General features: G+C 35.9%; 1 protein-coding gene across 1 annotated transcript in view; it reads right to left on the bottom strand.

Annotated features, from left to right (window-relative positions):
* LOC132551230 (uncharacterized) overlaps nucleotides 1-13,028 on the bottom strand; it is a 34,105-nt gene that overhangs the window by 7,828 nt on the left and 13,249 nt on the right. Inside the window, exons 4-7 of the mRNA XM_060215344.1 lie at nucleotides 11,880-12,092; nucleotides 8,124-8,246; nucleotides 1,654-1,860; nucleotides 480-637 (exon numbers count right to left, since the gene is read on the bottom strand). Coding sequence (XP_060071327.1) covers nucleotides 480-637; nucleotides 1,654-1,860; nucleotides 8,124-8,246; nucleotides 11,880-12,092 — 701 coding nt within the window. The remainder of the gene's footprint in view (nucleotides 1-479; nucleotides 638-1,653; nucleotides 1,861-8,123; nucleotides 8,247-11,879; nucleotides 12,093-13,028) is intronic.

Here is a 13,028-nt window from a genome sequence, read left to right on the forward strand (position 1 = left end):
CATGAGCGACAGATTTGAGAATGTGCTTTATTTTTCCATGGAGGGACATAAAAATCTCTTCTTTTCAGTCAATGATCTGTTTTTTTCTGCATTTCCTTCATTTCAGATTCTTTTCTCTTGCAAATTTTCATTTTAACTAACCCCCCTCCCCACCACTCACACGCGCACACACACGAAACACACAAATTAACGATAAAATGGAAAGTAATTGTAGGTTAAGAGCTACATCGGTTTAAGTAAAATTATTTCAGTTAATTAAAATATATTGAAAATAAAAATGGCTAAGCATAACAACAGAACATTTAGAAATAATAATATATAGAGTTTCGAAAAAGAAACCATTTTCAAAATGCCTGTGTTGTCCTTTTTGTAAGTTGTACCAATGAAATCAATTTGACAGTTCTTTTCAAAATAATGATTTTTATTTTTATTTCAAAGACAAGCAATGCATGCAGTACGAGATAGTAATTTGGGCAAACCTTAAGATATAGTTGATATATGTCATAGACAAGAATTGACGTCACTGCGATGACCTCTGCTGACCCCGTGGATGTTACCGCCATGATGATCATGATGATAATAAGAAACTCTCCACTCCTTCCAAGAAGCCTCTGCGCAACGGCCGGTGGTACCAACCCTGGACGTAGAAGCATTTGCTTTATTCAAGAATGTATTATAGATTTAAAAGTTTTTTCGTCGCACATCTGTGAGTTAAGTTGTCCAAGATCATTTCGATAACTGCCTTACACGTAAGCCATATCCGGAGTTGGTTTCGTGATTAGTTAGCTCTATCTACTTTCTGTTTCCAAAAAAAACATGTTTAATCTATTAAAATCTTGCTAATTAGGTCACCTGAGAAAAAGTATCATGGTGACCTATTGCGATCGCCCTTTGTCTGGCGTCGTGCGTCCGCAAAATTTTCGACTGTTTCTCAAATAGAAAAAACAAAAACAAAAAAAAAACAAAAACAAAAACAAAAACAAAAAAACAAAAAAACTTAAACCAATTTCAATGAAATTTTGCAGAAAAGTTTCATGGCGTAGGATGAATAAAAAGAAAGGATTACATGGTCCTTATTATCCAGGAACCTGAGGGGCGGGGTCAAAAGCTGTCAAATTGACATAAGTTTCAAAACTCTTCTTCTCAACACCCAGATATGGTTAGATTAAATGCTGTTCGTGGATGGAAGCGCCTTAATGTGCTTTTAACACAATCATGAAATTTATGACCCCATGGTCTCACATTTCCCCTTGTGGAGGGGAGGGAATAACGTTTACTATACTTCGTGAAAAAAAGATACATTTGGAGCATAATTTGTTTAATCACACTCGGAGATATTTCAAATTTGGTTAGAATTATAAGAAAAAGATGATGACTTGATGTTTTACATGTATTGATCCTGACTGACGCCCAGAGGTTAACACAATGCGTCGACTTCGGCAAACAAATCCATGTAGACAAATCGAGTGAATACATTACTATTTAATAAAGACATTTTGTATAAATTACTCTCGGAATATCGCTTGTAAGCGTTATATATAGAGCGCTTATCTACGTTAGTCTACAGTAAAAAATGTTTGTGTGTGGTGAGATATCAAATTCAGATTGGTAATGATCTGTAATTTGTCATTAGATATGTCAAAGAGTACTCACCAGCATCCACCTGGTCAACGCTTAGTAGCGGGCCATTCTGTGTCGTGCCAAGGGCAATGTAGGCTAATCCAGTGGTAGTAGCCAGAGCGAAAGGAATTGCGAACCAGCAGATGCCTCCTAGCAGAAATCCAATTACGCCCTCCTTCGGCTTTGCTGCTACACTGCATTGCCAATAGGACTGGTCAACAAACACTGTTCCAAAGTTTCCTTAAACAATAGAAAAATTTTTTACAAATTTGTAAAAACATTTAATTCCTTTTTTGCCACCGATGAAAATCTGGAATTTTAAAGAAAAACAAGTCATGTTTAATTGTGATCAAATGTTAGATTCGATTTAGCGGTATTAGGTTAATGAAGGTTGGGAATCTTTGCCTGTCCTTCAGTAAATTAACATGTTGGTATCGGCAAGTCTCTTATATCCAGCAATGTGAAATATCTAGAATACAGTATTTTTGCAAAGGAGTATAAGAATTCCAAATTTATCCGTATCTATTGCTATTGTGTTTTCAAACCATATACATTCGTTATGTCATTCGAAAAATCTAGCAGATATACTGCATCTTGTGATAATAATGTAAAGTGGCTAGGGCCTAGTGTGGCTTATACCTGACATTTCGTCTTTTCGTTTTGTTACCCGCGAAAAGACGAAATACTGCAAAACTGATAATCCGCCTAAGCAAAAAGACGAAAACCCGTCCAGGAAAAAAACGATAAGATGAAAACCCGCCAAAGATCCAAAGCGAAAACTTGTCAAATCGAAAAGACGACAGACCTGCATAAAAAGACGCCATTTTAACTTAACGCTTAAGCGTATTTTTAGTTATTATGCTTTTGTGGGTTTTCGCTTGTTTTTTTTGTTTTTTTGTTTTTTTTCCTTCTTCTTTTTTTTCGATTTGTGTTTTTTCCGTCTTTTCTTTTTTTTAATTTGGCGGTTTTTCGTTTTTTTCGCCATTTCGTCTTTTTCCCGGCGTCTTTTCGCGAGCAAAACAGCGAAAAAACAAAATAGAGGCAAATATAAGATATAAACATACGAAGCATGTTTAAGTAAATTTTGACTCTTTGATCTTTTAATTTTCCAGCTTCTGAAAATTTATTAATTCTTTAACTTTAAGTAACCAAGGATATTGGTTATGATTGTAAACATTTACGTATATACACGTGAATCGTCTCTCGATGACACTACCTAAATCTATTGTTTAAATTGTGTATATTACACTTAGTAGTGACTCTTAAACAAGAATACGAGTCCTTGTCACTCCCTTTGTAGGGTGTGCGATGCTAATCAACATCCCCAGATATTTATTTGTAGAGATATGCAAAATATTTATTTGAAATATTTATTCACAAAAAACATAAATAAAACCACAAAGCTTATAACTTGCTCTGGAAACTATTTAGTTGATTCTGGCGTTGTGGAGGACACTCAAGTGGCGGAACCTACAACTTCCGGTACAATATTGCTATTCAAATGAATTCTCCACCGTTCCAAAGATGAGTTGTCTAAACTTGAGTTCTGTAGTCTCTTGTTGAAAGTAACATCAAGTTAATGTTTGTATTTTTCGATCCTTTGTATGGTGGTTAGGCTTGTATATCATTAAATGACTTTGTTTCTTCTCTGATGTTTTGAAAAAAGCAAAAACACTTCGACACATCTAAACGAATCATTCATCGTAGACGACATCTTGGACTAGAATATATATATATTTATAAATTAAATGTTAAGCCCGTGATTTTTTTCTATGTTTTCATGTTTAAGACTATATGTGATGACATTTTTAACTCGATAAACACATCAAAAAGTTGAAATTAAAAAAAAAATATTTATAAAACTTATTTCTTTCATAAAGAAATACAACTTTAAACAGAGTTAAAAAAAAAAAAATGGACAAAGCGTTTTTTCTCCGATGTACATGTATTTTAAGAATCGATTTTACACGAAACGTCCTACACCATTAAAATGACCGGTACATGTTAAAATTCTTGATTTACGCCGTGTGTATTTACATTTCTATAAATTAGACACCACTATATGATAGCACCGCCTTATCCAATGACGCCTTGGTTTTACTTTGATCTTCTCCTTGTGATAAATCCCATACCATGCGATATTTCAGATATCACATATGGAATATCTAAAATATCGCATGGTTCTCTCTGATTGGTCCACGCCTCATTAGGGAGGTGGTGCCCATTTCCAATCACGCTTCCGATTCCAACAATAATAGCACTTTTTGCGAATCAGATACAAAATGTGTCATGATCATAGTGAGTATATAAATTATGGATATTACCGCTTGAAAGCAGAGTTTACCATGGTACGCCATCTTTAAAAGTCCTATCCATCACACGATCATGATAGTGATTATGTATCTATTAAATGGCTATCGTAATTGCTTTTGAACTCGCCATTAAACTTTCATTTGTGTTCGATAACCACGTAACACAGAGAAACCTAGAGGGCGCTATCTAATCCCTTTGTCAGGTGGCGACAATGGAAATTCTGCCGCGTACGTGTAGAGTCTGTTTTTTTATTATAAAAAGACATTTATTATTATAAGACTTGGGTTCGCTGAGTGCTATCTTACCTACAATGTAAGACTTGGGTTCGCTGAGTGCTATCTTACCTACAACATAAGACTTGAGCTCGCTGAGTACTATCTTACCTACAACGTAAGACTTGGGTTCGCTGAGTGCTATCTTACCTACAACATAAGACTTGGGTTCGCTGTGTGTTATCTTACCTACAACATAAGACTTGGGTTCGCTGAGTGCTATCTTACCTACAATGTAAGACTTGGGTTCGCTGAGTGATATCTTACCTACAACATAAGACTTGGGTTCACTGAGTGCTAAGGTTTGGTTACAGAAGAGAGTATTCTCGTAACTACAACGTAATCTTTGCATTGGCAGCGTCCTTCTATAGACCCTGAACCGTTTTACATGCCAAAAAAGTTGCTTGGTTTGCCTTTCCAGTGTTTGTGATCATTTGCGTTCTGGATCGTTGATCGATTTGCGTTTGTCTCTGAGATCGGTTTGCGTTTGTCTCTGAAATCGGTTTGCGTTTGTCTTTAAGATCGGTTTTCGTTTGTCTTTGAGATCAATTTGCGTTTGTCTCTGAGATCGATTTGCGTTTGTCTCTGAGATCAATTTGCGTTTGTCTCTGAGATCGGTTTGCGTTTGTCTCTGAGATCAGTTTGCGTTTGTCTTTAAGATCGGTTTTCGTTTGTCTCTGAGATCGGTTTGCGTTTGTCTCTGAGATCAGTTTGCGTTTGTCTCTGAGATCAGTTTGCGTTTGTCTTTAAGATCGGTTTTCGTTTGTCTCTGAGATCGGTTTGCGTTTGTCTCTGAGATCAGTTTTCGTTTGTCTTTGAGATCAGTTTGCGTTTGTCTCTGAGATCAGTTTGCGTTTGTCTCTGAGATCAGTTTGCGTTTGTCTTTAAGATCAGTTTGCGTTTGTCTCTGAGATCGGTTTGCGTTTGTCTCTGAGATCGGTTTTCGTTTGTCTCTGAGATCGGTTTGCGTTTGTCTCTGAGATCAGTTTGCGTTTGTCTCTGAGATCAGTTTGCGTTTGTCTCTGAGATCGATTTGCGTTTGTCTCTGAGATCAGTTTGCGTTTGTCTCTGAGATCAGTTTGCGTTTGTCTCTGAGATCGATTTGCGTTTGTCTTTGAGATCGGTTTGCGTTTGTCTCTGAGATCAGTTTTCGTTTGTCTTTGAGATCAGTTTTCGTTTGTCTCTGAGATCAGTTTGCGTTTGTCTCTGAGATCAGTTTGCGTTTGTCTTTAAGATCGGTTTTCGTTTGTCTCTGAGATCGGTTTGCGTTTGTCTCTGAGATCAGTTTTCGTTTGTCTTTGAGATCAGTTTGCGTTTGTCTCTGAGATCGGTTTGCGTTTGTCTCTGAGATCAATTTGCGTTTGTCTCTGAGATCGGTTTTCGTTTGTCTCTGAGATCAGTTTTCGTTTGTCTTTGAGATCAGTTTGCGTTTGTCTCTGAGATCAATTTGCGTTTGTCTCTGAGATCAGTTTTCGTTTGTCTCTGAGATCGGTTTGCGTTTGTCTCTGAGATCAGTTTGCGTTTGTCTTTAAGATCGGTTTTCGTTTGTCTCTGAGATCGGTTTGCGTTTGTCTCTGAGATCAGTTTGCGTTTTTCTCTGAGATCAGTTTGCGTTTGTCTTTAAGATCGGTTTTCGTTTGTCTCTGAGATCGGTTTGCGTTTGTCTCTGAGATCAGTTTTCGTTTGTCTCTGAGATCGGTTTGCGTTTGTCTCTGAGATCAATTTGCGTTTGTCTCTGAGATCGGTTTTCGTTTGTCTCTGAGATCAGTTTTCGTTTGTCTTTGAGATCAGTTTGCGTTTGTCTCTGAGATCAGTTTGCGTTTGTCTCTGAGATCGGTTTGCGTTTGTCTGTGAGATCAATTTGCGTTTGTCTTTGAGATCAATTTGCGTTTGTCTCTGAGATCGGTTTGCGTTTGTCTCTGAGATCAATTTGCGTTTGTCTCTGAGATCGGTTTGCGTTTGTCTCTGAGATCGGTTTGCGTTTGTCTTTGAGATCAATTTGCGTTTGTCTTTGAGATCAATTTGCGTTTGTCTCTGAGATCAATTTGTGTTTGCCTTTGAGATCGGTTTGCGTTTGCCTGTGGCTTGGTTCGTTTTGGATAATTTTCTGTTTATGTTTCGGATTGCATTTTGCAAATTGCATAATAAATGCATTTAGAAAAAATGTATTTGGAAATAACTTTGGAAGATTTTAAAAGATACCGATACAATCCGATAAAATGCAAGATGATGCTATCATTTTTAAAAAACACACAAACAATTATTCTACAAAAACTTTCAGACCTAATTATGATACATATAAGGATAGGGTTAAACATTGTCTAACCTTTCGCCTTTCATTTATCTGCTCATTAATAGAGAAATCTACCTGCGAAAAATTAATACCTTCTGGCGAATTTGTGGCACCCATATAGGAACTTTAAAAATTCAACTAATTAATGAGTGCATCAACGACATCTGTATGTATATTTCCTGCAAATATGCAAATATAGCGAAGCTTGTTGACTTGTCGTCAAAGGGGACATTTCATTAGTAGGCGAACTGCAAAATTGAAAGCCGGTCAATACATGTTCCTGGACGGGTTTTCTTGTTTCTATGTTAGAAATACTGAGGGCTGGATAAAACTTGGTCATGAAATGACGTTAAGCACGTGACATTTTAATTAGTGTTATTTCATGTCTTATTTGAAAGTACATCTCGTTTATAGAGTCTGGAATGGTAAATTGGAGTGGACGCAGTCATAGCTTGTATGCTTTGTGTCACACTCACTCGACATATATATTGATTCTGAACTTGACTCAGAATAGAACACACGTTTCCACATATAACTGTTGTATACATATCATTTAATAATACGTAGATAACGGAATTTAATCAAATTAACATGAAGGTTTGAGAAAAGAACTTCAAAAGTAACGTACTCTAGGTGTTGTCACCGAGATCCAAGGGTCGACCAGATTACAGAAAGTTTATCCTTTTTGTATTTTTTAAAACCAATTAATTAATATAAATGTAGAGAATCGCCGTCTCATAGAAAACATTTCATTTGTATTTTTAGAGCGTTATGGTAACCTATAACGTAAGGCTGGGTTACAGAAGAGAATGTTATGTTACCCTATAACGTAAGGCTGGGTTACAGAAGAGAATGTTATGTTACCCTATAACGTAAGGCTGGGTTACAGAAGAGAATGTTATGTTACCCTATAACGTAAGGCTGGGTTACAGAAGAGAATGTTATGTTACCCTATAACGTAAGGCTGGGTTACAGAAGAGAATGTTATGTTACCCTAAAACGTAAGGCTGGGTTACAGAAGAGAATGTTATGTTACCCTATAACGTAAGGCTGGGTTACAGAAGAGAATGTTATGTTACCCTATAACGTAAGGCTGGGTTACAGAAGAGAATTTTATGTTACCCTATAACGTAAGGCTGGGTTACAGAAGAGAGTGTTATGTTACCCTAAAACGTAAGGCCGGGTTACAGAAGAGAGTGTTATGTTAACCTATAACGTAAGGCTGGGTTACAGAAGAAAGAAATTATGTTACCCTAAAACGTAAGGCTGGGTTACAGAAGAGAGTGTTATGTTACCCTAAAACGTAAGGCTGGGTTACAGAAGAGAGTGTTATGTTAACCTATAACGTAAGGCTGGGTTACAGAAGAGAGAGATTATGTTACCCTAAAACGTAAGGCTGGGTTACAGAAGAGAGTGTTATGTTACCCTATAACGTAAGGCTTGGTTACAGAAGAGAGTGTTATGTTAACCTATAACGTAAGGCTGGGTTACAGAAGAGAGTGTTATGTTACATATAACGTAAGGCTTGGTTACAGAAGAGAGCATTATCTTACCTGAAACGCGAGGCTTATTTTGGAGAGTATCTACTTTCGTGAAAGATTCTTGTGTCGAGATAATGGTCTTACCTACGATATTGATGAGACCAAACATGAGCCCCGGTTTCGAGAGAATTGTGAGATAGCTGCTTCCACTGTTGTCACTGGGTCCCTCCGTGCAATTGAGTAATGTGTAAACTTTCTCTATAGATCCTGCAATTAAAAACAATCAAAATGCGAAAATGAAGTTAACACAAATATTATGCACTCAAAGGATCAAATAAAATGTCGGCATGTTAATGGTTGAATCCCATTTCCTTACAGCGTAGAAACTTGTTTCGGATTTTTATTTATATAAATATATAAACTTTATTTGTTTTACAACAATTGCGAAACAAGTTATTTAAACTTATACTAATCACTCTTGTTGGCCCGGATGTAAGCGCGCGAGGGGCCTTATTGTGGGAGGAAACCGGAGTACCCGGGGAAAACCCACGCGGTCGGACAGGTGACCCCTTACCTTTTCACGGGAATCGAACCCCGGTCGGCTAGGTGAAAGGCGAGTGCGTTAACACTGCGCCACCCGACCACCCATATTTATTTTTATTTGAACGGATAATGAAATCACTAAGGTTGTGTACGCGGGTAATATAATGCCACACAATTATTTGATGGCGTCTCTGCTTACGAAGACTGTACAAAAGACACAATTAATCGCACGTTTTGATGAAAATCAAAATAAGATATTCTAGATCTAAATAATGAATTAAACTGCACCATACAGCTGTTCCGGTCTCCTAGGACTCGTCAGTGATGTTAAGGGCCTAAATTTTAAATCTAGGAGGCGATTGAGAAATATCCAAAGACGATAACATGGAGTCAAAATCTCTTAAACCACAATGATGAAACTGTGCCGCCTAAAAATGCAGTCTCAATTCAAAGGAGTATATTCCCAAAGATGAAATGATTTGTGTTGTAAAGCTGTACAATAATGATTTTGAGAACAAGGTAAACAACAACAGACAAACAAACGAGCATCAACAAGTCCAGCTTTTTATCACACAACAAAAAAAAAAAATAGAATATTTCTCAATGAGATTATTATGACGACCGAAAAACAAAGATCAAATTGACCTGACCCACTCAGAAAGTGAATACAACTCAGGATGTTCTTGTTTCACCCATTCTCTGACATGGTTTTCAGCGGAATTCATAAGTTTCTTGAAATTCATATTCCAATTAACGGACTTGGTTTCACGATCTTTAGCCCTTCCTGACCTCTGACCTTTGACCTCTACATTGAGATTTCTTTTTTATAAAGTCCTTACCAGCATTCTCTAAACGAAGTATTTTGATTGGAGGTTTCGGTGGTGCCTACTGTGATCTAGTTAGTTACAATGACTTGGATTGGCCAAGCTTTAAGGATATTGTCTCTGTGGAAATGTCTCCTTTATCTGTATTTTGTTTAATCAAATGATGACAAATATTTATTTTCTTGTTGTTTTTTTATATTTTTAATATTTTGTTGAAATTAAATCGGATACTTTAAAAATGAATCGTCCTAGGTAGTTTCTTGGTTTGAGTTGGAGACAAATGCATTTTGAAATTCGACAAGGCTCTCTAGCCGAAATTTTAATGAATTTCCATGTTTTGATACACAAAATCTGATATATGCATACTTGATGTCAAAGGTCAAAGGCAAAGGTCATTATCACTATAAGTAGAAACTTTATTTCCGCTCAATCGCTTAAGTGCCATTGGACCGATCAACTTCTAACTTTACAGCAATGTTTTTCCAAGACCACTTGTTTTGACTGTCTATTCAGTATTGATTTTCAAGTTACGATGTCAATTTTGTTCAGGATCAATGTGATGGTCTATAGAATTGTTTATATATACAATTACACTAGAGTTATGGACTTTTCAGTCTGAATAATACAAAACATCGTGGGGATTAGTAATGTCTTGTGTAATATCAAAAACATGATTTCCATGATACAATTTGTATCCTATCATGACAACAGATCACACACAGAACTGTTACACATAAAAGAAAAATCTAACTGGAGCTTGGACTGGCTGCAGTTGTATATTTTCAATAAAATAAATAAAAAAGTCTTTCAAGCGGTATTAAAGAAAGCTTGTTTGAGATCCATGGCTCAATTTTGCAAAGAGTCGTTTTAACAAAATATCGTTTTGAACACAATTGGTAGTCCTGCATGCTACAGTCCCAATATCAGCACCCTAGGCCTTTTGGTTGTTTAGAAGTCTTTTTTATACGTTTGACCCCTGTAACCTGTAAAGTAGGTCTAGGTCATTCATTTGAAGATACTTGGTAGCTAAAGTAAAATGTAGTAATATTAACACCACGGGCTTTTCGGGTCTTGAGAAGAAGTCGTTTAACGATTTTAACACATTTGACCCCTGTGACCTTGAAAGTACGACAAGAAAGGTGATCGCAATAGACTCTCCTATTCCTTCAGGATGAATGGCCTAACAAACCTAGTTTCATGACAAAAAGCAATCTTACCTTGATAGCAAAATCTACCGTACATAACAAAAGCAGGGTATATATATGCAATTGAAACGGATTACTAGAATACATTCATATCGATGTAAATATACCATGATATACTATCATTTACCGTATGATGAATCAATTGTCTGACTGCTGCTTAAGCTGCTAGCTCGCCTTTTACCAGTCGTGCATGATACTATATCTATTATTCTTTAGATTGTGACATCAAAGCAAGTCTCAGCAGTCATCAACCACTAAGGTGTTTGTACATCTGCTGCTTTCAGATCAATAATTTTATGAGTTACATTACTGCAAAAAATCCCTCTTTTGTAATTGGTCAAGAATTCTCCAGTTTTCGAAAATAATGCGATGTGAACCTGCACGAAATTTCGTCATCTGAAATGGGAAAACCGTTACTAAAAATAGTAACGAAATTTCCACGAGGCTATCAAAATAAATTAACTGAAAAATTAATTATGTATAGTTATAATGTCGACATGTCAAATGCTTTGTCATATAAGAAATTATTTTTTTGTAAAGACGAGAATTTGTCAACTTCAGAGAGAGGATATTTCCCGTGGCAGAAAAATGTCAATAATTGTTTGTTATACAAACTGAATTTTTTATATTTGAAGTTTTCTAATCAACAAGTATCAGATCTTACATTTCTGGTCTATTTTCATATAAAAGTATTTTTTTGTTACCTAAAAAGGTTAACCTTAAAACGACTTGACAGCAATAATTACCGTTTTTAGAGTATCATATTATTTACAAGGTGACCTTGCTGACACCACATGATTCTGCAGGGTCTGGTAAAGGCACATTCAAAAGGTCACATAGCAACTTAAATTTTTAATAAGCTTTAAGTATCAATTTCCAGTTTTCAAAGTTACCGGAAAACGAATAAAATTAGGTCTGATGGACTTCGGTTTTATTTTGAAATAATGTTTCGTGGTTTTGACTGAACTCATGTGATTGCGTTGGATTTGAGGGATTGATAAAAGAAGTCTTATTGTGGGTACCATTGTGGTAAATACATTATATCTAAATCACAGCTTTACAAACATTTGGATATCAAAAACAATAAAGAAAGTACCAACATGTCAACAAAACATAATCCAAACCAAAATTAGAGAAAAAAATGGAAAACGATAAACAAAAGGAAAATTTACACGGAAACTTTGGAAAAAGTGCAAGTAGAATAAGACCAGGTGTTTCGGAAGAGTAAGCGTCTTCTGCTTCATCAACAACACTCACCATGTAAATTCTGGTCAACTTAATCTTGTTTAGTTACATTATGACAGTAAAGTAAGAAAATTGTGACTTACCAAGGGGGTTGTCGGGAGAATCAGGGTCGTTGTATATTTTCATAATGAAAATGACCATAATGATGTAGATAATGGCTGTGTTGAAATATGACACGTAAACAGTGGCGCCGAGTCCACCAATCAGCGTGTATGCTCCGATGACTGCCGCAATCAGCACAGTTGCATATTCAACCGATATGTTCTGGATAAGACTGGTCAGTACAGCGGCGCCACCTGTTGAGAAATCGAAAAACGAGCGTCAAAATCAATCATGCATCAAAATGCATCCTTAAGGAACAAGAAAACCAAAATATTTACTTGTGTGTCAGTTTTACAATTTTCGAGTTCGTAGGTGGTAGACACTATCAGTCCCCGAGTTTAGCCGTAACCTACACACCACATGTGGTACGGTTCAGAATATACACACATACTTGATTTTGTTCTAAAACTATCAAATATCTGAAAATTAGTTTATTGAACTTCCTTTTTAGGTTTTTACATTTTTTTCCAAATTACTTTTGGTTTTCCTCAGTCAAATTCTCGGCTTCAATATTCAGGCCCCTTGCATCACTGAGGAGTCCTGGCTCTACTGTATCTAAGTCTATTTGTATAAAATATGTTGTTCAATTATGTCTTTTGTACAATATTGGTGTTAAAATGGAAATATATTAAAAATTGTTCTCACATTTCAGTAATATTACTTAAAGCTAAATTGGGGAAAAAACTGAAACAAAATCTATGTGCAATTTGTCATCATAGTACATACATTATTACTGTTATTAAGTTAAAAAAATTTTCGTATTTTTTCTGATGAGTTCGCGTTTATATTCATCATAAGAATATAGATTTACTTTATAATAACTATTGCATTGAATAATTTTACGGAAAAAAAGTAGTTCCTGAAGGAACGTTCCTTCAGAAACATCTGGGCCCGTATTCATGAAAGCGTTCTCAACCTCGAGCATTAATTTTGTGCTCAAGCCTTATGTCTTGTTTAAGTTAAAATTAATAAATGAGACTGATTTTGCCAAATGTTTTTAAAAAAAAATTGAAAGGACTTCAAGTCAAAGTTATATTCAATGTTTATATCCGACATATGTATTATTTTATATGATTTAGGCGAATTATAAAAAAAAAGGTCTGGTTGAGAACAAAATCTATGCTTGAGCA

This window comes from Ylistrum balloti, unplaced genomic scaffold (genome assembly GCF_031769215.1).
Source record: "Ylistrum balloti isolate Yb309-2 unplaced genomic scaffold, AGI_CSIRO_Ybal_v1 Utg370186, whole genome shotgun sequence".
NCBI lineage: Eukaryota > Metazoa > Mollusca > Bivalvia > Pectinida > Pectinidae > Ylistrum > Ylistrum balloti.